The following is a 26089-nucleotide window of genomic DNA, read 5'->3' on the forward strand; positions in this document are numbered from 1 at the left end:
ATCCAAACAAAACTCGGTTTCATGCCTCCATCATTCAATTTGATATAATATTCAGAACTTGCAGTGCAGGACAAAAAAACAGTTTCGATTTACAAATAATAACGTTGCTTTATTAAGCTTCTTGTGGGTTTGCCTGACAGTATGCTGTGTGTTTGGAACATTCGCAGCTGCACAATAACATAGAAACTTACAGGAATAACACTAATAATATCTACACACTCAGTGTACATTGGTCAATAGAATAATCTTTCATTACAGGAAACGATATTCACATCAGATAGAAAGCCATCATAAAACACACAAAACACAAACTCATAATCAGAATCAAATGATGTCAGCTGTTAACACAGACACACTGACACAGACACACACACACACACACGCTCGAAGCCACAGAGCAAGTCAGGGGACAGTACCAAAGCACACAGGGAAAAAAAAGCACCGTGTCTCCCGTGAACACCACTCTAGCACTACTGTCCAATGAACACTGCCTCACTCCGAGCGGAACACTTGGAGGCACAGATGACTGGACTATGAGCTCTATAAGTGTGTCATCACAGAATGTTCACCAGTGTGGTCAATTGTTTTCCACACATTTTTTTCAAAACTAAAAATTTTTTTTTAAATGTTTTCCTTATGAAGAACCCTCAGCTGATGAAGTCTGATGAAGCACTTGGAGGCTCTATAGCTCTCTAAACCTAGACAGTGCTGCAAAGCAAATGACCAAAGATGGCCTCCAAAGACATCATCAGAGGGGTTCTACAAAAGAAAACTGTTTATGAAATGCTGAAGCAACTTTTAAGTTTAGAACTCCACCCTTGTTTGTCGGAGCGCCTTTAACAGCAGCGGTGGCATTGCCATCTTTCAGAACTACAGAGAAGTAAATCCAGTGTAAAGAGTTTAGTGCAGTGCAATACATACTGAAAGATCTACTCGTCATGTACGAGTCAAGGACTGTCTAACGCAACAACTTTTCGCCACTTTGAAAGCAGATGCCACGGATTTGATTCCCAAACGATGCAGGTTGTCCAAGTGGCTTTGGTCAAAAGCGTCTGCTTAATATCTGACTTCACTTTAGGAGTAGTTACAGCACACGTATGCTAGCAAGGCACAAATGTAGCATTTTCACATTACATCATTTAAGCACATAGAAAGAATCAACAGCTTCTACAGTTTAGTCTGAAGTGCTATACAATCTATCAATAAATAATATTTTCGCTTAGTGAGGTATTCGTGAAATTCCTCTTTTTCTCTGAAATTATTTACAAAGTTACAGTCTTCAGGGGTGACTCATTATACATATATTTGAAAACTGGTCGGCTCCTAATAGGAATGATTATGTATAGTTATCTCACTGTATAGGATCTTAGGTGGGCTACCATTTCGTTTCAGTGTAAATTATCTAGTATGGTGTCCTAAGTAGTCCTTGAAACACACTGATGTCCCACGTAAGACTGCAGCTGAATGAGCAGTTAGAATGAACACAGTGTACAGGTAAGACATCAGCGGTCTTCATGCAGAGCACCAAGGTCAAGGTCAAGGACACAGCAGTTTACTAGTAGTAGCGAATGGCACCAGCAGAGAGGTCTGAAGGATCGATAACATTTAAAGTATCAATAACATTCATGATCAGCTTTCTGAATTATGAATTTCATAATTCATAGACCTTTATGGGCATCACAAACACTGAAGACTGCGCTCGCATTGACAGTTTAAGAAAACATGCGCTCAAATTGGCAACGCAAGCAAAAGACAAGAGGTGAATCACAAATATGGGACCCCCTTTACATTACACAGCTCTATTCACAGTGTAACTACACTACATGTACAGTGTTAGACATTGAGGAGTAAAGACGAACAGCACACTTATACTTTATGATGACATACATCTGGACTTAGGGTTGTGGTTAAGATTAGGTTTCTGTATGTGCAAACTGCTGCTGCAATGGGAGAATGTTACACTGTACTTAATATTGTTGTTACGATGGAATAAGGACTGTGTGATATAGACAATATAGACAAAGGCAGCCCAAAAAAGCACATAAATACATGACACCTGGAGGGACACATTACTCTCATGTTGCACAGTGTTGCACAGGGTTGTGTTGCACAGGGCCGTGTTGCAGTCACGTTCTGCTTGTTGTGAGCTGATTGGCTTGATCAGGAGGGATAATTCCAGCTTCTAACTGCTTGAGTTCTTCGTCACCACCAGCGACAACAATGAAGTCTCCACACAGCAGGTGCTCACAGCAGGAGACACACAGACACATACACAAACGCACACACACACTCACAGCAGGGGACGGGCTTCATGCAGGAAGTGGCAGCAGCAGAGTAGGCCATCTGGAGCTCCAGGGGCTCCAGGAGAGGCACTGTCCTGCTGGAAGTTAGCCCAGTGGGGGTGCACGTGTCTGGGGGAGAGGGATGCTGTCTCTCAGCCTCCTTCTCCAGACTGGGCCAGATGAAGATGAGCTATTTCTGTATGTGTGTGTGTGTGTGTGTGTGTGTGTGTGTGTGTGTGTGTGTGTGTGTGTGTGTGTTTGTGTCTTTGCAAGGAGGAAGAGAGGCAGCCCAAATCCCTTATTCCAAGAGGCGGATCAAATTCCCATTCCAAACAACACTTCCCGAGTGTCTCATAGGCCCAGTATCCCAGTCCTGTAGTCCAGTAGCAGAGGTCATCTCCATCCATAAGGGTCCAGCCTCAGAGGTCATCCCGTTCCATAAGGGTCCTGCCATTAATTCTGCACTTGATGCCTTTGAATGCCCCCCCCCCCACACACACACACACAGAATGTCCACTGGCTTTGCACATAGTCGAGTCCATGCCTCCATTTCCTTGTCAACCCCACCCATTAGTGCCACCTCAGAACCCACCCCCCCCCCCCCCAAACACACACAAACACACGCACACACACACATACACACACACACACACACACGTACACATGCACGTACACACACATCACCCACATACACACACAGTCACACACATACTTGCACACATGCACGCACACACATATCACACACAGTCACACAGTCAGACACATACTCGCACATATGCACGCACACACATATCACACACAGTCACACAGCCACACATACTCGCACACATACACACACAGCCACACACACACACACACATTCCCTCCTATATGAGCCTCTCCTCGGGTGGCACCTTCAGCACACTGCCCATCTCCAGCCTGGCCCCGCCCACTTCCTGCTGGCTGGGGCTGTAGGTGCCCTCGGACTGGCGCTTCTTGCGCGCCGTCATCGCTAGGCACACCATGGTCACCCCGGCGATGACCGCGCCCAGGCATGCCAATGGGATGGCCACAACCAGCCAGGGCATCCGCTCCCTCTGCGGCTGACGCTGTATGGGGGGTAAGGGGGGCCGGGGGGGGTAAGGGGTTGAGAGGTGTTGTTATGAAACATGTCTCTTATAAAGTCCAAGTTTCTAATTCACTTCAGTTATGCAATTCCATAGGAACATAAAGAATCCAATTCCCTTCAGTTATTCAATCCTATGAACATAATGACTGCAATTTAAATAACAAAAAGACTCCATGCAATCTTTTGAACATAAAGAATCCCATTCCCTTCCTTTATGCAGTCCACTATGAACATAAAGGATTCAATTCACTTCAGTTCTGCAATCCCATATGAACATAAGGGATTCAATTCACTTCAGTTCTGCAATCCCATAGGAACATAAGGGATATATTTCACTTCAGTTCTGCAATCCCATATGAACATAAGGGATCTATTTCATTTCAGTTCTTCAGGCCCATATGAGCACATGGTGTAGGCTGAGGTCATGACTTACGCTGGTCTCGCAGTTCTTCCCGCTGAAGCCGCGCACACACATGCACAGGTAGTTGTTGACCCTGTCCCTGCAGGTGCCTCCATTCATGCAGGGACTAGACTCACACTCGTTCATCTCCGATTCACATCTAAGACGGGGCGAAGGATAATCAAACATGAGAAGGCCAGTGTCATCATATTAGTACCCTGTCTCCAATGGCAACACTACAGTATTAGCATCCTGTCTCCAATGGCAACACTACAGTATTAGTATCCTATCTCCAATGGCAACACTACTGTATTAGTATCCTATCTCCAATGATAACACTACAGTATTAGTATCCTATCTCCAATGATAACACTACAGTATTAGTATCCTGTCTCCAATGGCAACACTACAGTATTAGTATCCTGTCTCCAATGGCAACACTACTGTATTAGTATCCTGTCTCCATTGGCAACACTACAGTATTAGTATCCTATCTCCAATGGCAACACTACTGTATTAGTATCCTATCTCCATTGATAACACTACAGTATTAGTATCCTGTCTCCAATGGCAACACTACAGTATTATTATCCTGTCTCCAATGGCTACACTACTGTATTAGTATCCTGTGTCCAATGGCAACACTACAGTATTAGTATCCTATCTCCAATGGCAACACTACTGTATTAGTATCCTATCTCCAATGATAACACTACAGTATTAGTATCCTATCTCCAATGATAACACTACAGTATTAGTATCCTGTCTCCAATGGCAACACTACAGTATTAGTATCCTGTCTCCAATGGCAACACTACTGTATTAGTATCCTGTCTCCAATGGCAACACTACAGTATTAGTATCCTATCTCCAATGGCAACACTACTGTATTAGTATCCTATCTCCATTGATAACACTACAGTATTAGTATCCTGTCTCCAATGGCAACACTACAGTATTAGTATCCTGTCTCCAATGGCTACACTACTGTATTAGTATCCTGTGTCCAATGGCAACACTACAGTATTAGTATCCTGTCTCCAATGGCAACACTACAGTATTAGTATCCTATCTCCAATGGCAACACTACTGTATTAGTATCCTATCTCCAATGATAACACTACAGTATTAGTATCCTGTCTCCAATGGCAACACTACTGTATTAGTATCCTGTCTCCAATGGCTACACTACTGTATTAGTATCCTGTCTCCAATGGCAACACTACTGTATTAGTATCCAGTCTCCAATGGCAACACTACTGTATTAGTATCCGGTCTCCAATGGCAACACTACTGTATTAGTATCCTGTCTCCAATGGCAACACTACTGTATGAGTATCCTGTCTCCAATGGCAACACTACTGTATTAGTATTCGGTCTCCAATGGCAACACTACTGTATTAGTATCCTATCTCCAATGATAACACTACTATATTGGTATCCTGTCTCCAATGGCAACACTACTATATTGGTATCCTGTCTCCAATGGCTACACTACTGTATTAGTATCCTGTCTCCAATGGCAACACTACTGTATTAGTATCCTATCTCCAATGATAACACTACTGTATAAGTATCCTATCTCCAATGGCAACATTAGCATTAGCTATGTGGCACACTCTTCCTATAAGGTACAGGAGAGTATCAGATTCAAGTTTTAAGATTAACACTGTGGTCATCATGATCGTGACCAAGGACGCTGATGCAGCTTACTCAAGACAGGATGGTCTGTCCGTACACAAGTTCAAAGGTCAGAGGTCACCGCTCATCAGTCCCGGACCCTGTGCTGTACGTATAAGGGCCGTAGGTCATCATCTCACCTCATCCCAGTGAAGCCGGGTTTGCAGGTGCAGTTCGCTCCCCAGAAGCCCTGGGTGCAGACTCCCCCGTGAGCGCACCGTAGGTCCAGGTTACACCGCGGGGCTGGGAACGGCCACCTGGGGGTCAGACGGAGATAACATAGTTATGCTAACGTACTGGACACATGTGGACACACACACACACACACTGACACTTACACTCACACACATGAACACACACACAATCTAACACACACACACAATCAAACACTCACACACACACACATGAACACACACACACAATCTAACACACACACTCCACGTACGCTCACACACACACACACACTCACACAAACACAATCTAACACACACACACACACACACACACGCAAGCACACACGCACATGCACACAGACTTACACTCTCTCACACACACACACACACAGACACATATACACTCACACACACACACACACACACACACACACACACACACATGCACATAGACTCTCACACAAACTCACAAATTATTCCCTATCCTACGTCCTTATCAGCACATGCACTTACATAACCAGTGTAGTGCCTTTCTAAGTTGCTTTATTATAAACTATCCCTAATGCACCCAGCACTGGAAAAGATCTGGGCCCGTATTCACAAAGCATGTCATCTTTCCACTGAGAGTCCTCCTCAGTCGCAGTCAAAGGTTTCTCCTAAATCTCATTCACACGTTGCTGAGACCAACTTGGACTGAACTCCTAAGCTAAACTAAAAAAAGAGAGACTATGTTGGTATGACGACGTCAAGTCTCATGCACAAGCTTGCTTTTCAAAGACCTCTGTGTTTGGCTGATGAGTGACAGGTCTGTGCCGATGAGAAGGCATGCTCTTCATAACGATAAAGTATTGCTACTAAATCAGTAAGTCAGGAGCTACTTATAGCCTAAAGATGCTTTGTGAACACGGACCCAGGTCAATAACACTTTACTTTAACCCAGTGTCCATTACACACTATAAATACATTCATAAAGGGTTATAATGTCCTCATGTGGTTCCAGTAACTGCTCAGACCACTGCAACCTGTCCATTCGCACATGTAATGCGTCTTTGGGCATTTAGGAAAGCGCTATATAAATATGAATTATTATTATTATTATCCTGGCTCTGTGATCAGGATTCACTCACTGGCAGTATGTGCCGGTGAACCCCGGGGGACACAGGCAGTAGTAGCTCCCCAGAGCGTCCACGCAGGATCCCCCATTTTCACAGCGGTGCTGCTGGCACTCATCCACCTCTTCCTGGCAGTTCCTGCCGGCGTAGCCCCCCGTGCACACGCAGCGGTAGTCGGCCAGCAGGTCGCGGCAGGAGCCGTACACGCAGGGTCCCGAGGCGCACTCGTTCGTGTCCACCTCGCAGAACTCCCCCTCCCAGCCGGGGGCGCAGGCGCAGCGGTAGGAGTGGAAGAGGTCCAGGCAGGAGGCCTGGTTCAGGCACGGCGAGGGCTCGCACACAGGGGACCCCCGGCACCCCATCTCGGGGGCCACGCCCGCCCCCTGGCGAACGAAGCGGAACAGCTGGGGCGGCTCGCCGTCATCCACCAGCGGCAGGTACACTCCCCCCACCCGCACGTCGCCGAGGCAACCGGTGAAGTTCTCCGCCAGGTACACAGTGGCGTTCCCGAGGAAATCCAGCGTGCCGGTGGCGTTGGCACTCTGACCCGTGGGTTGCCCGTCCACGCTGATTCTCCACTGGGGGGCGGCTGCCGGTGGCGTTGCCGGTCTGACCCATGGGTTGCCCGTCCACGCTGATTCTCCACTGTGGAGCAGCTGGGTGTCCAGGTGCAGCTCGACATGGTGCCACTCACCGTCGGCCAGCATGCTCTCGCTGGACAGGACCAGAACCTCCAGGCTGTTTCCGCTGCGCAGCTTCACAATGAGGCTGGCATTCTGAAGGCCAATGCATATCAGTTCTAGACCGCTGGACGCACGCAGCAGGACCCCGTTCTCCTCGCGTGTCCGCAGCTCCACGGAGACCGTCGTCACGGCGTCCACGGGATAGCCGTCTGCGTGGTACTGAAGGGCGTTGTTCTCGAAAGAAGCGTTGGTGTGGCCTAACGACAGAGGAGAAATGAGACACAGCGTGTTTACCGTCCATTGAGGAGTCCTTATCTAATCATGGCAACCCAGGACATGTGTCTGGAGTCACAGATCTCGGAGCGCTGAATATTGGAAGGGTGCAAATCCATGTGAAACGATTCAATTCAATTGTATTTATTCAATAACATTTACTTATCCTAAAGTGTACTTCAGGGAGCTGAGACACAAAATATATTGTAGACACTATTACCTTGAAATACTTTTCTGCAGCAGTAATATCTTTCATTTCATTATGGCATCAGGATTTAAATTTAAGAAACCGGCACAACCTAATCTGTATTAGCTATGCTCGCTTTACACTCCTTACAGTATGTTGAAGTGTGTTTTGGGGGGGGGGGGGGGGGGTGTTTTGGGGTGTATATTTCTAGGGGTGTTTTTTGGGGGGTATTTTGAGGGGAGGCTATGGGGGGGTGTTTATGGGGGGGGGGGGGGGGTTGGGGTGTGTATTGGGGTGTGTGTTTTGTGTGTTTTGATCCAGAAGAGTGACTGGAAGAGGTACTCACACTCATATCCGTCCAGTAGGTCCACACACTGGCTGCCCACCATGCAGGGGTCGCCCAAACACCATACGCGTGTTTCACACACCTTCCCCGTGAAGTTGTAAGGACACTCACACACAAAGTCATTCCAGGTCACATTGCATGCACCTCCATTCAAGCATGGGTGTGCCTAGACGTAGAAAGGGTTATAAATGTTTGTCATCCAGAACTTCTTTTTTTTATGGTACTCATGCCAATGAATCATGCTCAATTCAACAACTCATTAAGTAAAGTTAACTTTCCAAAGGACAAACTATAATTTACATCAGGTGTTGGATGAAAAATAGTACAAATTAAGCAGACCCTTGGATTCAAAGCCTTCTCCTACTATACGTTAACAGTAAAAGAAGTAGAAATCCTTCCCATGATTTTTAATCAATGATCTGGATTTACCATCCCATGATAAGTTGAGCACATTCATCTAGTTCAGGGCACCTGTCTACAATGTTACAAAAGAAGACATCACACCTTGCACGTGTCATCAGAGACACAGTTTGGCTCCACGTTGAAGGAGGCCCCTGGGAGGTAGCTTGGGTGGTGCTGTTTCATGTATTTGGTGGTTTTGGTCTTGTAGATGAACAGCTGTGTGTGATCCAGACGGATGTCCTGCAGGCAGCCCTTGAAGTATCCTCCCCAGCGTGAGGTGTCCTGCCCCTGGGCGAGCCCCCCGATGAAGGCCTGGTCCCCCGCATCCACGGTGATCTCCGGAAGGGTGTCATCGTCCTGAAAACGCACCCCTTCTTCGTTAAAGAACACCCAGCCGGTGCTCACGCTGACCGTCAGGAAGTGCTTGCTGCCGTCGGTGATGTAGCGGGAGGAGCTACGGGTGGAGGCCTGGGTGGAGGCCTGGACGTCGACGTGGAAGGTGCCGTTCCGCAGATACACGCTGAAGAACTCCTGCTCCCTCCGCTTGAGCTGGAACACCAAGCCCGACTCCTGCGTGGAGCGGAGGAAAAAGGAGACGGCGAAGGATGCGCCGTGCGATTGGGTGATGGGGAACTTCACGAAAGACGACGTCTTCTCACGACTGAACGTCCATGATGGAATCTCTGCACAGAAACCCAGTAGGATATATTACCAATCATGTCAATATGTGGTCATATAGATACATATATATAATATATATACATACTGTATATGTACATGTCTATATATTGACATATGAACAATTGGACCAAACACTCAAGTGGAGATAGATAGATATATAGATATATAGATAGATAGATAGATAGATAGATAGATCAGCCAAGATCATGTAGTTTCCTGTGTTGTCATGGATGCTGTGTTATCATGGATGTTGTGATGTCATGGATGCTGTGTTGTCATGGATGCTGTGTTATCATGGATGTTGTGATGTCATGGATGCTGTGTTGTCATGGATGTTGTGTTGTCATGGATGATGTGATGTCATGGATGCTGTGTTGTCATGGATGCTGTGTTGAGGGGCTGCTGCTCATACCTTCAGAACAGAAGTTTCCGTAGAAGGGCCTTTGGCAGTCGCACCTGAAGTCCGTCCACAGGTCCACACAGTGGCCCTGTAAGGAGCAGGGGTCCTCCTCGCACCAGTCCGTCTTGTTGCAGCCGATCTCCACGCCCAGGTCCAGGTCTGAGAGCAGGTTCTGGGGTAGGATGGGCTGCGAGTCGACCAGCAGGTCCTCCATGCATCCCAGGAAGCCCCTCATGCTCACCGTGTTGTTGTGGAGGGCCAGGGGAACGCCTCCAATGAACACCTGCTGGAGACCCTCCGGGTGGAAGAACAGGAGCTGGTTTTGACCACTGTCCTCTGCCCTCTTCGTTATCTCGTCGCCGTCGTTATCGTCATTGTCGTCGGCCGCGCTGTCCTCTCTGATCAGGGTGAGTTTTTCATCCACGGTCACGAGGGCGTCATGCCAGTGGCCGTCGTTGACCGGGTCCAGGAGTGAGACTTCCATCTTCAGCTCCCCAGATTCAGCCCTGGCTGTCAGAGCGCCTCGGAGCAGCTCCAAGCAGACGAAGTGCTCGGCCGACCCCCTGTAGAAGAGAACCAGGTCCGGGAGTGTGGTTCTGAAGCGCAGCCGCACGCTGGGGCTGCCCGGGTCCACGGTGAGGCCCACATCCCTGCGGTTCCGGGTCACCTCCGGAACCTCCACCAGCACGAAGCTCTCCGTGGAGAAGGAGAAGGTGGTGGGGGTGTCGCAGCGGTCGCCGGCGAAACCCGACGTGCAGGTGCAGGTGTAAGCATGCTGGCCGTCATCCAGGTGCGGCGTGCAGGTGGCGCCATGCTGGCACTGGTGCTCCAGGCAGCCAGTGAGCTGCGTGCCGCAGTCGGTGCCACCCCAGGGCAGCTTGCCAGGCTGCAGGTCAGGGCAGGTACAGAAGAAGGCGTTAATGCCATCCTTGCACGTGGCACCGTTCTGGCAGGGATTACTCTCACACTCGTCCACGTCCATCTCGCACAGCACACCTGGGGAGGGAGGGCGAGGGGGGGAGGGGGGGTGAGAGGGGTGTGAGGCAGCCTGAGGGAGCTGTCGCTAATCACACACACGGTAATCCACCTGCTAGGCAGTTTTACTTTACACACACACACATACACACACACACACACACACACTCTCTCTAAATAACAGACACATAGAGTCACACTAACAGAAACTCAGACAGCAGAGCCGGCAGTCACACGTCATGCGTGTCATTTTTTGGGTCAAAAATAGGAATTGTGAATCACTGACAAATGTAAAGCATACCCAAGGGATTCACTAAAGGTACAGAATTATGATTATTTAAGATGAGATATTTCTGAATATTTCAGAATTCCATCATCATTGCAGGTACAGAGATATTTACTTCTTGACAAATATATACACAAGCACACATAAACACAGACACCCACACATCGCTTTGGATGTGCATCACATCAGTGTAATGATATACGTAAGTGAAGGAGCTGACCCATTCATAACTAAATCTCAAGTGAAACGTGTATCTGAAAAAGGGGTAAAAGGATGGATCTGGACTGATTCCCCTCATGAACAAAGCAGTCTCAGCCTATAGGACCTTTACAAACAACTAATGCCTTGCAGCTACGGAGCCTGGATGTACTCAATAAATGAGTTAAGCTGAAAAACACAATTCACTTATTAGCCATTTCAGGAAGTAATTTTGTACCCAACATGCCCATTAAGGAAGCAGTTTCCTGCAACTTTGGTCCTTGTGAGTTAACCAAACACTAATTACATTTCCAATTAGTCTTGTACCCAATTACCTTGTTATGTCTTTGTTAATTTGATTAAGACAATGGTTCCTGGAACTCACTTGAATGTGATCTATCATGAAGCCTAATGATCTAAAGACAGTGGTCTTTGTTAGAGAAACCTACTTTTCTTAAGATACTTGGTAAAAATGTGTAGACACATTCTCTCAGTAAAATCTGATGTGTTACAAAAACAGCATCAATAGGCACACAAAGGCCAGCGAGGAACACAGCGTGCCTTATGGGCACAGAGTGAGGATTCGCTTCAGAGAACGGCACAAGACCCAACAAACAACGAACAACAAAAAAATGTATATATATTTAGCTATGCCCTCTAAATTTATCTTCAGAACCCCTACACAGAACACAAGTTTATATGACATGAAGCTCTGGAAAGATAGAACACTCCGCTCCACTCTGGTTCGTGGGCAGCGAGAGGCAGCAGAGCGTCCCTGTGTAAAAACTCCTTTAGTCTTTCCCCTCTCTCTGATGAGCAAACCGATCCAACAACCCCCCCAAAAAAAGAGTTTAGTCCAGCACCGGCCCTGTTCTCAGCCCACTCCAGGGCCGGGTTGATCCAGAGAACATCCCTATCTGGAAGACAACCTGACGCTAGTTATTACAGCCACTAACCCCCATGGAAAGCTCAGAGTCTGGAGTCTGGAGCAAAGACACTTTGACATGGTGAAAGAAGGAGCCAAGATCACACCATGAGCTCTCCGACGACAACGACATTTGCCCGAGAAAGAGCTCTCACCGTGAACCTTACCCAGCCTGCCTAGCTGCAGAGGCACCATAGAGAGGCACTCACTGTGGAGGGGTAACCCCAGCTGCTCCACCTCCCTGCCCCACCTCCCTGCTCCACCGCCCTGTTTGCCCTGGAGTTGCCTGAGCGGAGTGGTGAGGGGTTATGGAGGTTCCACCCTACCTGCCATCAGGAGCGGTACCCAGACCAGCAGTCCCTGCGTTCCACGCCTCATCCTGACAGAGATCCAAGAACACACAGCAGCACAGTCCACATAGGAGTCCTGACGAAGAGGAGGAACTCTCTCTCTCTCTCTCTCTCTCTCTCTCTCTCTCTCTCTTCCTCTGTCCCTCTCTCTATATGTTTAATTCCCTCCTTCTCTCCCACTATGTGTCTCTCCGTTTCTATCAAACCCTCCTTTCCCCCCCCTCCGTCTTTCTCTCTCTCTGTTTGTAAGCTTCTCTGTCTGTCTCTCTATCTTTCCTACCTTCTCTCACTCACCCTTTTTTCTCTCCTCCTCCCTCTCTATCTCTCTGTGTATAACCCTCTCTCCCTCCTCTTCTCTAGTCTTCCCTCCTCCTATCTCTTGTCTTCTCTCTCTCTCTCTCTCTCTCTCTCTGTATTACCCTCTCTACCTCCTCCTATCTCTTCTCTTGTGTTCTGTCTCCCTCCCGCTCTCTCTCTCTCTCTCTCTCTCTCTCTCTATCACTATGTGCATTACCCTCTCTCCCTCCACCTATCTCTTCTCTTGTGTTCTCTCTCCCTCCCTCTCTCTCTCTCTCTCTGTATAACCCTCTCTCCCTCTCTCCTTTCTCTTCCCGTGTCTTCTCTCTCTCTCTCCCTCCTCCTATCTCTTCTCTTGTCTTCTCTCTCCCTCTCTGTACCAGGCGAGTGGGACTGATTAGGAGCTGAGCCGTGCCGTCTCCCCCCCACCCCTCTACCCCTCCCCTCCGCTGAGCAATCCCGGCTGGGTCAGTAATCCACAGGAGTCTCCCCCACCACCCCCCCCCCCCCCCCCCCACCTGTTCCACTCCTCCCTCTCCACTCCTCCCTCTCCTCTCCTCCCCTCTCCTCTCTTCCCTCCCTCCCTCCTACCATCTCAGCCCGGCTGGCTTCTGTCAGCGCAGACACCAGGAATGTTTGTGGAGGAGTGCTAGAGTGACGGATGACTAGCGGCGGTGGCCAGTGGCTCAGTAATTAGCCAAGATGTGATTTCAATACAGGACCACAGAGAACGGGAGGAGAATGGAATGTCACAGGGAGAGGGTGTGTGTGTGTGTGTGTGTGTATGAGAGAAAGAGAGAGAGAGAGAGAGAGGAATATGGAGAGAATGATGGTGGAAAAAAAGAAGGGAACCTGCCGTACAAGTGTACTGAAAACTAAGTTTAGGTCTCTGTCAAGGAGTATACCAGCACATGGACACGAGTTGTATTTATGTATGTAAACTAAATGTACATCTATACCGATAGCTCATCAGTCCTGGAACAGAGCATGTTTATATGTTTCAGACAGTAGGAAATGAATTATAGTCTTTACTGTTGACATCAAATAATAATGTATTTTCTGACTGAAAACTTTTCCGCCACGCCACTACATGTTTGTTATTGCTCAGGTTGGCCAAGCTTAAGAGGCTTTCCCATAATCTCTTCCTCTCCTTGTAAATTTCTCCAGACACACACAGACGCACGCAGACACGCGCAGACGCACACACACACACACACACACACACACACAGGCAGACTGCTGACATGAACTAAGCCAGCAAGCATATGGCAGAAGTTGCTTTATAGTTCTTCTGGTGCCATCTCCATGCCTGCAGTCCGTCTACAGTCCACTACACATCAAAACTGGTCTGGGACCAGAGGAATAGTCCTCCGCAGGAAATGCTAGGTGCTACAGGAAACTTAGGAGTGTGTGTGTGTGTCTGTGTGTGTTTGTGTGTGTGTGTGTGTGTGTGTGTGTGTGTGTGTGTGTGTTTGTGTGTGTGTGTGTGTGTGTGTGTGTGTGTGTGTGTGTGCTTGAGTGTGTGTGTGTGTGTGTGTGCATCTGTTGCTACTTGCTGCGTCTACTGAGCGTGCCTTAGCTCTTGCTATCAAGCTGGAATTTTTTATGTCTCAATCCAAGCCACTATATTTGTTTCACATTTCAAGAGCCAGAACACTAGAAGGTTTTTTTTCACACACAGAGATAAGATAAGATAAGATAAACTTGTATTAATCCCGTTAGGAAAATTCAGGTGTCATACAGTGAAAGGAACATGGGGAGCAATTGAATTTAACAGAAAGACTAATGAATGCAGAATTGCAGACTCTACTTTAAGGTCTATTCATTTTTTTACCTTACAAATAATATGAGCCAGATATACCTCACCATCCACTACCCACTCTTTACTGCCTGAGTGTACTGAGGTGTAAAACTGCTACTGTAAAACTGCTACTGTGTGTGTTTGTGTGGGGGTAGGGAGGTGTCTAGAAAGAGAGAGGGCACTGGGATCAGGATGGCCAGCTCCTTTAGCTCATACGCCTGACCAGGGGCATAACTATGGGGGGTGCAGCAGGTGCGGGGGCCCGTAGCCGGGGGGTTTTCGTGCCCAAGAAAAATACCCGTGCAGGGGGAGGGGGTGTGGTGGCGGTGGTTAGTGATATTCCCTGACAATTTCACAGTTGTAAGTGTTGTAGGCTGAATATCTGTGCAGGGAGAGGGTCGTGGCGGCGTTGACGGTTTCAAACATGGGGTACGGGACTGTAAAATGTTTGGGAACCACTGCCTTACGCCACTGACTAGGACCCGTCATAATATCCTGCACTTGGGCCTGTTGTAACTACGTTATGCAACTGTACCTCACTTCTCACAGAAGGTCTGTATTTTTTTAACCTTTTTTGTACAAAATCATATGAGCCAGAGATATTGTGTGGCACCACACACTACGCTCTCTTCACCAAACTTCTCATAGAGGCAATTTCTCATACACCTGACTTCTCACAAACCAAACTTCTCATACACCCAACTTCTCATACACCCAACTTCTCATAGACCCGACTTTGCACAGACCAAACTTCTCATACTTTTCATTGTTATGAATGGACAGTAATAACTGCACAAATAAAGGGGATCTTCTCTTCATCCTATGATGGTCTTACTCATGCATTTATAAATACATATATCATACATGTTATTAAAAAACGGATAACATTTCAAGCTGAATGTACAGTCAAAATTAACAAATTAGGTGTTCTATGGATGTGTGTGTGTGTGTGTGTCTGTGTGTGTGTGGCCAGATACGCTGGATGGACAGATGCAAAATTGCAATAGTAGGCATAACACAGAAGCTTCATAGTATCTGGCCCTGATAGAGAGGCCTACTCAGAGAAAGACTGGTATCAAGCCTGCCGGACCTGTGCCAGATCAGGGCCAGACTGGCACCAGACCAGAACCAGATTGTTTCCAAAGGCAAATTAACGTAAGGCTAATTTAAGACTCAGTACGTCATTGTATGTGGCCCAGCAGCTCCACAGCTGACAGTGAGTGAGCCTGCAATAGTGCGGATGACTCGAGCTCCCAGGACCAGCAAGACTATAGACAGCAGGTCAGCAGCCGTCATTAGGGCCAATTCAGTCATGTAATTATGGCTTCATCTGGGCTGACTGCTGCTGACTAAGGCATCTCTCTATGAAGGGAACATACTAATGATGAGATCCTCGATATTCAGCCAGGAACATAATAATGAGGAGATCCTCGATATTCACTCAGGAACATACTAATGAGGAGATCCTCCGATATTCACTCAGGAACATACTAATGAGGAGATCCTCCGATATTCACTCAGGAACATACTAATGATGAGATCCTCGGTATTCACTCAGGAACATACTAATAAGGAGATCCTCCGATATTCACTTAGTGAAATGGTACTGGGTAATTGGTGCTGTGGGATGTGTGTGGGACTCTATACAGTTCCTGTGGATTTGTCTGAGGCTGTTTGTTCGCACATTTTTGGACGGGGAGATAGATGAATACCAGTCTAAATCCTGCCGAGATGAGCACCATGTGAAATCCCAGGCTGATGCGCAAAGCTTATGGAGCTTGTGAAGTAACACCAAATAAAGCTTAATATTTTATATTCTAATTACAGTGGACTCAGGTAAGTAATAAATACACCTATGTATTACATCATAACTGCATATTGTTCCACATATCGTCAATAAATTAGGCATTAAGAACACAGTGTTGAAGGATACTTAATACTGTCACACACACTAACCCTAAACCTTTATACTGTCACACACACTAACCTTAAACCTTGACCCTTAACAACGTCTACTACAATCATACAAAGTCTGTCAATAAATTAAGTATTAAAAACACAGTGCCAAAGTCACTGATCAGATCAGTTCACATGATGCCTTCTAAGGCAAGGAGGAACCCAGTTCCTGATCAGATCAGATCACATGATGCCTTCTTAGGCAAGGAGGAACCCAGTCACTGATCGTACAGTACACTGAGTCAGGAACACTGTTAAACACAAATATATTCAATGGCCCAGTTGGTCACACAGACAACAACAGACATGTTGTTCTTGTGCTGTTGAGTAGATACACACACTCTCCACAATATCTAGTGGACACACACTCTCTCCAGGATCTCTAGTGGACACACACTCTCTCCACGCGATATCCAGTAGACACACACTGTCTATTCACCATCTCTAGACTCTGATGACCCAGTGAGCTGAGTAACATGAAGGGTAACTCTTTACCACTAAGGTCTCCTTATCTAACAGGTGCATGTTCTCTTCAGTTTAAGGTTCCTTCTGTTTAAGGTTTCTTCCTGATTAACAAGAAGTTTTTCTTTGTCCTCTGTTGCCACTGTGCTTGCTCTAAATGGGGTTCAGTCCCTGGGCTCTGTAAAGTGCCTTGAGACAATGGTATTGTTTTGGCCCTATATAAATACAATTGAATTTAATTGAATTAATGTATGATTTATCGTTATTTTGCAGGCATGTTTTGCACTGTAATTGCTGAGAAATGTTTGGAAGCCCGTTGCTAAAATGGTGTGTCGACCATCTGGAAGACTGCTAGTGCTAATTGAGTTGAATTGAATTATCCACAACACAAAAAACCACCCGCTTTCCTTATCTGAGAGAAAGGGCACACGTAGGATGGCTTTGTCAGACTACACACACACACACATGAACACACACACATACACACTTCTCTTACCTGTGTAGCCAGGTGGACACACACACACACATGCACACACACCCATACACACTTCTCTTACCTGTGTAGCCAGGTGGACACACACACACACATGCACACACACCCATACACACTTATCTTCCCTGTGTAGCCAGGCGGACACACACACACACATGCACACACACCCATACACACTTCTCTTACCTGTGTAGCCAGGTGGACACACACATGTGTATGAATTGACCAGGTCCTCACAGACTCCTCCATTGAGGCAAGGCTGAGATACACACTCATCCACATTCACTGAGCAGTTTCCTCCTGCAGGACACATCAGCCAATCAACTCTTCAGTGCATACATATAGGCTTAACGCTTCAGTGTATACATATAGGCTTAACTCTTGTAGAGTGTATACTGTACACTTAATGACTATCAGTGGCATTGCTACAAAACATCAATTACCACAAGTTAAATACATTATTTCTGTAATAAATAATTATCATAAATTATTCATCATGAATGTATTTATGTATCTAATTTATATAATTTCTGTGATAAGTTAAAACAGGAAGGAAAAGAGAGATAGATGGGGGAAGCAAATAGATATTTTCTTTATAATCTAATATATTCCTTTGTATTAGTAGTAGATACAGTAGGTAACATGGGAATGAAATGTATGTGATGTCAGTAATAGAGTTCAACCTGGTGACTGAGTATTGATTAAAAGGTCCGTGAGACGACGTCATTCTCACCTATGAATCCAGGTGTGCACTGGCACAGGTAACCGGCGGCCTGAGCGTAGCTGAACTCTCGGTCCAGCTGGCCCACGAGGCCGTAGTTCCCCTCGTCCGAGAGCTGCAGACACTCCCCACCATTCTCACATGGCTCAGCCGCACACTCATCTATGTCCGTCTGGCAGTTCTCACCCTCATAACCTGGTACACGCGCAACACACACACACACATAGAACAGTCACACACACACATATACAAACAGACACACATACACACACATAGGTACATACAGACAGAGAAAGCAAAAAATAGATAACAGATATGATATGGATAGTAGATATGGTACACAAAGGCTTCATTAGGGGTCTTTAGGTTCCACTTCAAAACAACTTTTTTAGAATTCTATCTTAAAGCCTGAAATTGCTTTTTCCTCCACTAGGGAAAACTTTCGTAAACAAAAGGCTCTCATGCTATATCTATAATGTAACAAAGACCTTATCTAAAACCTAAAGATCACAAGAAGCACTCTTCAAAATGCACACGTGTAGGTGTACGTACTGTAGGTGTGAAAATGGGTGAAAGGGTCTTGGTGATTTAAGGCCATGAGTTTGATAAGCAGAAGAGGGTTAAGTCTCCTTGGGCATTGGCCCTCTAAGACCAACTTTAATCACCTCTCTAGCAGATGGAGCAGCACGGTGCCAGAGTTTTATATGTGAGAGAGAATAGAATGTGTGAGGACAACAGCAAAGACTTAATCAAACATATGAATAATAGAAAAAACAAGTGAAACGAAAAAAGAAAAGAAACTCTCTAAAAAATATTAGTATGGTGAGAACTGAAAGTAAAAGGAGATGGTGGTGACTTATGCTGTTTAGAAAGAGCATGAGGTCACTGTTAAACACGAGAAAAAATGGCTGAAAAACAATAAAGAGGGACAGGACTATGTTTTCCAAGGTTGTTGGATTTATTGGGAGGTTGAAACTGCTTTATGTATTACATAATCACTTAATCATGTACTGAGAAGAGTGTTTTTCAGCCTTCCAGATATGCAGTTGCTTCAATTATCCAGCAGAGGGCAGTGTTGTATGGTTGAATGTGTGCACATCACGGAGGTCCAATAAAACGCCATTGAAATGAATAGCTTTCATGTATTCTCTACTGTAATGAAGACACTTCGAGCTATGGAAGAAACTAGCATAGAGAGACGGACAGACAGACCCCTTGAATTCTGGGGGATTTGTCTCAGCATTTTCATTCTTGCATTATGTTTGTATGTACAGTATGTTTGAATGTACAGATGTGCATTTGTGAATGGTAGACACTGAGAGAGACTGGCATTAGTGTACAGGCATTTGGGTGTACGGGTGTGTATAGGTGTACAGGTGGAAATGAAACATACATGGCGAGGTGAACTGCTGTTTAAGTATACAATTTCTACAGGTGTGTACAGGCAGGTGGCCCTTACCTGGCAATCAGGGACAAGTGTGCGAGTGTTTGAGTGTACAAGTGTAAATAAGACTGACCTGGCCAGCAGAGACAGGTGTGCGAGTGTTTGAGTGTACGAGTGTACAGTATACAGGTGTATATAGGTGTACAAGGGACTGACCTGGCCAACAGATAGAGTTGTGCTAGTGTTTGAGTGTACTAGTGTTTGAGTGTACAGGTGTACAGGTGTAAATGAGACTGACCTGGCCAGCAGATACAGGTGAACTGGTGTTTGAGTGTACAGGTGTACAGGTGTTCAGGTGTAAATGAGACTGACCTGGCCAGCAGATACAGGTGAACTGGTGTTTGAGTGTACAGGTGTACAGGTGTTCAGGTGTAAATGAGACTGACCTGGCCAGCAGATACAGGTGAACTGGTGTTTGAGTGTACAGGTGTACAGGTGTTCAGGTGTAAATGAGACTGACCTGGCCAGCAGATACAGGTGATCTGGTGTTTGAGTGTACAGGTGTACAGGTGTTCAGGTGTAAATGAGACTGACCTGGCCAGCAGATACAGGTGTGCTAGTGTTTGAGTGTTCAGGTGTGTACATGCGTAAATGAGACTGACCTGGCCAGCAGATACAGGTGTACTGGTTGACTCCCTCCTGGCAGGTGGCGTCGTTCTGGCAGGGATCAGACTGACACTCCAGGATGTCCTCCTCACACAGCTCGCCGAAGAAGCCAGTGCCATGGCAGTCACACTCAAACCTGCCAATCAAAGAACCCATAGGACTCAGGTGAGACAGTTATACACCTGTGTGTCCACCTACACCCGTGCAGGACTCAGGTGAGACAGCAATACACCTGTGTGTCCACCTACACTCATTCCGCTCTGAGCTGAGGACCCAGATCAGACAACAATACACCTGTGTGTCCACCTACACTCACTCCGCTCTGAGCTGAGGAGGACCCAGATCAGACAACAATACACCTGTGTGTCCACCTACACTCACTCCGCTCTGAGGAGAAAGAAACCTCAGGTTTGAACAGGTGGAGGAATAGACCTTGTTGTCTTAGTCTTGTTGACCCCTCTGTCAACTGACAACTATGAAGGGTTTTTGTATAAATCATTCAAACACACATAGATGGGAAGTGAACCAAATGTAAGAAATAAAAAGACACATCATCCTGGGAAGTATCATGAAGAATAACAATCATTCTGACCGATTACTTTGGATCCTTCTTTACTTTTCCTGATCCATGCTAGCCCGGTCTGCATGGGCACAGGTCTTAAACTAAGGGTGCTAGCCTGATGAAGCAAATGTGCCCCTGAAATCCTGATTAACATTGAGAGGTGACTAGCACCCTACTGACCAGGCCACGGATCCGAGCACAGGCAGCTGAACCGCCCAGACAGATTAGAGACTGAGTCACGACCCCCCCACTGAGGCAAACCCACAGCATTACAGAATGACTCATTAAACTAGACATGAGTCATCATCACTCCCATGAGTCTCGCTTTATAATGAAGGGGGACAAAGCCTCCTGGGAAACGTAGTTTTTTGTAATTGGTACGCTTTGAATCAATTACAAAGGAAACCCCCTGAAGGAGACGGGTATTTTCCATACAATAACAAGAGATTAGAGTCTTGAAGGAAAGTGAGTCAGTGGGAGTAGCGTGCTGTGAGGTGTTTGAAAAGGGAAAGGATGTGTACTCAAAGCACCTGTAATCAGATTAGGTCTCACCTGTTCACTAGGTCAACGCAGACTCCGTAGTTCAGACAGGGGGCGCTAGCGCACTCATCTATGTCCACCTCGCAGTTGATGCCGGCGTAGCCTGGCTCACACTCGCAGACGTAGTGACCAACATGGTCGAAACAGGTGGCACCGTTCTGGCAGGGTTCGACCTCACACTCGTCAATCTCCACCTCACAGTTCACCCCTTTCACAGTAGAATACACATATGAGGATACAAACAAACACACACACACACAAATACACATCAGGACACACACACACACACATAGGATACATACACACACATAGGGTACACACACCCACTCACATAGGATACAGACATGAGCATCTTTAAATGCATGATTGAATGATTGGATAGCCACTCAATTGAGTGCAATATACACACCAAAACACACACACTCACACACCAAAACACACACGTCAAGTTTATCAGTAATAGTAATGTGGATGTCAACTCCAAGTAGGTTTCTATCTGACAGGAGTGAATCTTAATGGCAGGTTCAATGAATCAAGTTGGCTGGAATAACAGTAAGCAAGTGGCTAACTGAGAAAGAGAAACTGAGATGATCTACTATCTTATTATCTTTATCTTTATGGTGAGAACACACTGTAGTAAGCAGTCTTATGTGAGGAAGAGAAGTACTGATTTAGGTTTCATCTTTCTGAGATGCTGTAGTAAGCAGAGAGCTGCAGTAAGCAGTCTTAGGAGAGAAAGCGGCTTTGGCTTTCAGCAGAAAGAAGGTGACTCTGGAAAGATGGATCTGATGGATCTGCCCAACCTCCATCTCCTCAGGTCGTTATCTGGGCATCAGGGACATATTTACAGGGGCATTTTTATCCAAAGGGACTAACAGGGCAGTGCAGACACACATTTTACTCAATTAAAAAGTCTGTCTGGGTCACCTCTAGCCCAGTGTTGACTGCAAGCTGATAAGATCTCGAGTGAGACCTTACCTTCAAATCCCAGCAGACAATCGCAGGTGTAGCGATCCCTGCCGTTGTTACAGGTGGCGTTGTTAGCACAAGGCTGGGACGCACACTCGTTGATGTCGATCTCACAGCGGGACCCTTGGAACCCCGGAACGCAGTAACACACAAACACGCCGATCCCGTCCCTGCAGAGCGCTCCGTTTTGACACGGGTGCGAGAGGCACTCGTCCATGTCCACTTCACAGTCCTCGCCCTCGAACCCCGGCACGCACTGGCACTGGTAGCCCTCCGGTGCCCACCTGCAGGTGGCGCCGTTGAGGCACGGCTCTTCCCGACAGCTCCTCACCGACTCCTGGCAGCGCTCGCCCCCCGAGCCGCTCGGACAGTGGCACTCGTACCCGTTCACCCCATCCACACAGTGCGTTTTCACCCCCACGCACGGGTTGCTCGCACACTCGTCCACGTTCACGCTGCAGTTGGGGCCCGAGAAGCCCTCCTCACAGGTGCACTCATAGTCGGGGGACCCCGGGACGGAGAAGCAGTCCGGGCAGTCTGCGGCGATAAGGCAGGCGTCGTAGAGCTCAGAGCAGTTCTTTCCCGTGTACATCGGAGTGGAGTTGGAGCAGAGGCAGTGGTAGTCCTCCAGATGGTCGACACAGGTGCCACCATTTTGGCACGGGTCTTCCAAACATTTCTCAGCGCTTACAGTGCAAAAAATGCCTGCGAAACAAAGATAAATCACACATTAAAGAGGACCTATTATGCTCTACCGGTTTCACTCTTTCTTTAAGTGTATAATATATCGCTGTGTTGTGCATATAAACCGTCTGCAAGGTTATAAAGCCAGAAAGAGTAACCCTCTCCCACAGAAACTACTTTTCTCAGCTGCCTGAAAAAGCTTGGTGGTATTCCAGCCCTCTTCCTTTGTTACAAATTGAAATAATCTCGTAACATAATCCTTATGGACATCCTTAGGATGTTTCAGACAGAGGGTGAATAGAGAAATAAATGTAGTTTTTGGAACACTGAAGCATGTTTGTCTAATAGTCCCCCCCCCCAAAAAAAATCAATAACTGTGAAAATGAGCATAATAGGACCTCTTTAAAGGTGGTGAAATGAAAAAACAACAGTCACAGTCAATATCAGTGACTATACAACTGGACTTGGGGAATTCTTCCACACATAGATTTTCTTCATGTTTGCTTCATAGTTTTAAATGTGTTTAAATGACAAACGTGTTAGAGCAAACAGAATACAGTGATCTACTACTAGTAAAAAATACGGAAAGTTAGCACTAAGGCCCCGTCCCAATACAGCCACTTCACCCTAGCACTTCGCCCTTCCACTTCGTTTGAGCGTTCGCGTGAAGGGGTAGGGTGTCCCAATTCTTTTAGACCGAAGGGGAAGTGTTGTTCAACCCATCAAACGACCCCTTCAACCCTTGGTAACCAACTGACTCTAAACATTTTGAAGAAAGATGGCAGCCAGTGCAGAAAAAGAAGTTTACAAATGTATGGATATCTTCGCAAATAACTATTAAAAAATGTGAAACACATCGGGATATTTAGCTGATCATCATGCAAAATAATATTCCTTACAGTTGAGTAGAATATGATTGTTAGAAAAAGATTGCTATTTCACAAATGAACGTCTGTCTATGCTGCTGAGAGTAGCCGAGTAACGTTAACGTTAGGATGTAAAAAAAAAAAAAAGCTATTTTATGATATGTGGGTATATAGGTTTGCCAAAACCTGAAAACCTGACGTGTGTTCAAATTCGCAAACATAGGAACACTGTTTGCCTTGAGTTTTTTGCGAAACGTAGCTGGATATGAGTGATCGAGTGGTGTCCCATTTCTCAGGTAAAGATTTAAATCCCTTAACACTTCTCACTCCGTTGTGAAGGGGCACTCCGCAGTGAAGGGCACTTCGATGAAGTGGTAGGGTGAAGGGAAGATAAATGGGACGGGGCCTAAATCTACTTCTCCATATAAGCGTGACATAAAAAAAAACTGTGATGAAAAGGAAAAAGCATGTGGGTCAGGTAATGTTTTACTCCCCCACTTTCACCCATAATATTTCAGAACTCCCTGCCTCAGTAATCCAGAACTCTCACGCTCAATATTCCAGAACACTCTCCCTCAGTATTCCACACCACTCTCTCTCAGTAATTTAGAACTCTCTCCCTCAGTATGCCAGAACTCTCTCCCTCAAGATTCTAGAACTCTCTCCCTCAGTATTCCAGAACTCCCCCCCTCAGTATGCCAGACCTCTCTCCCTCAAGATTCTAGAACTCTCTCCCTCAGTATTCCAGAACTCTCTCCCTCGGTATTCCAGAACAGCGATTGAACCTCTTATAAGGTGGTGTTGCCAACAATCTGAACCTCACACTTGTTAATCGGGCACAGCAACCCAGGATGAGCTCCACTTCCTCTAAGTCTGATCTGGAAGAACAGGTGCAACACCAGCAGTGCCAACAGAACCAACCCTCCTCAACAGTTTTAACAATTGGACAGAAATCTGCTCAAAGACTCAGATCCACTGTGAAATCCCATGTCTGACAACCCCAGTCCTAAGGAGCAGATCCACTTTGCGGGTGGAGTAGAGGGTAAAGGGGGTGCTCCTGGTCCTCTGATTAATGTCCCCTGGTCCTGCTCGTCCTAATTGGGGGATAAAAGGGTCGTCCCCCTGGCTACCTCACACAGACAGATGGGCCGGGGGGACTAAACGCTTTACGCTCGCTTACTTAACGACCCCCACCAGATGCTCTGTCAGTGAGAGAGACCAATGCAGATCTTACTGGTGAATACACACACACACACACACATACACACACACAAACACACACAAACACACACACACACACACACACACACACACACACACACACAAACACACACAAACACACACATACACACTCAAACACACACACAACACACACACACACACTCCCCACAGGAAAACGTCAAGGAGGCTTAAGCCTCAAAGCGAGACTTCAGGGACTATGGAGGGCGACACCCCAGGACTTCTCACACACACACGGTTACGCCTGAAAGGACTAGTGTGTTTATTCCAGTTTGGACCATTCAAAATAGAGCCTTTGGCCTGAAATCTCAAACCTTCTGGAGTTAAAAGCAGTATTAGCCTTGATGTTCACAGGCTCACTGGCATTTTCTTCCTCATAATACACACACTTGCAGTCTGTCATTCAGAAACACACACACACACACACACACACACATCAGAGCTGGAACCATTCAAGAGTTAGTTTAACTGTGAATGGAAAACTGTGTGTGGGCGGGGGGGTTGGGTGGTTGTGTACATGCTGATCTGAATGAGGTATTCATTTGGCATAGCTGCATAAACATTATTCTCAGATCTACTACAGTTCAGGCATGAATGCCTTCCAGAGTCACTTGTTATCCAGCTGGTCTTGAAATGATACACACACAGGGAGTTTACGCTGCATCTAAAGTCTTACTCAAACGCTTACTCATATCCCTTCCTTGGCTAAAGATGTGTGCTCACAGCAGAGAGAGGTGGCTGGATGAAATTACATAACTCAGGAAATGACAGCCTGCTTGTCTGACATGTCAAAAACTAAAGTGGTCAGTTCAGCTATTTAGAGGGAATCATCATGTATTATAATGAATGACCTACAATGTTGCCAGTGAAGACTATTGAACATAATGCCTGGTCCATCCAGGCTACTGGAGGACCCTACCCCTGAGTAGGCATCACCTGAGAAGGGTATTAAAGGCTGGCTTATGAGCTCCAGATACTATCCCCCCCA

General features: G+C 46.5%; 1 protein-coding gene across 1 annotated transcript in view; it reads right to left on the reverse strand.

Moving 5' to 3' along the window:
- Positions 1-3148: 3148 nt before the first annotated feature.
- The window catches only part of LOC308376275 (protein crumbs homolog 2-like), a gene marked incomplete at both ends in the record, with an annotated part of 29589 nt that continues 6648 nt past the window's right edge, over positions 3149-26089 (reverse strand). Inside the window, 14 exons of the mRNA XM_080852570.1 lie at positions 3149-3370; positions 3824-3950; positions 5611-5727; positions 6771-7695; positions 8245-8410; positions 8749-9329; positions 9740-10723; positions 12457-12490; positions 14742-14902; positions 17657-17770; positions 18204-18386; positions 20238-20377; positions 21356-21551; positions 22322-23017. Coding sequence (XP_080708696.1) covers positions 3149-3370; positions 3824-3950; positions 5611-5727; positions 6771-7695; positions 8245-8410; positions 8749-9329; positions 9740-10723; positions 12457-12490; positions 14742-14902; positions 17657-17770; positions 18204-18386; positions 20238-20377; positions 21356-21551; positions 22322-23017 — 4646 coding nt within the window. The remainder of the gene's footprint in view (positions 3371-3823; positions 3951-5610; positions 5728-6770; positions 7696-8244; positions 8411-8748; positions 9330-9739; positions 10724-12456; positions 12491-14741; positions 14903-17656; positions 17771-18203; positions 18387-20237; positions 20378-21355; positions 21552-22321; positions 23018-26089) is intronic.

Source organism: Sprattus sprattus (genome assembly GCF_963457725.1).
Source record: "Sprattus sprattus genome assembly, chromosome: 15".
In the NCBI taxonomy this organism is placed as follows: Eukaryota; Metazoa; Chordata; class Actinopteri; order Clupeiformes; family Clupeidae; genus Sprattus; species Sprattus sprattus.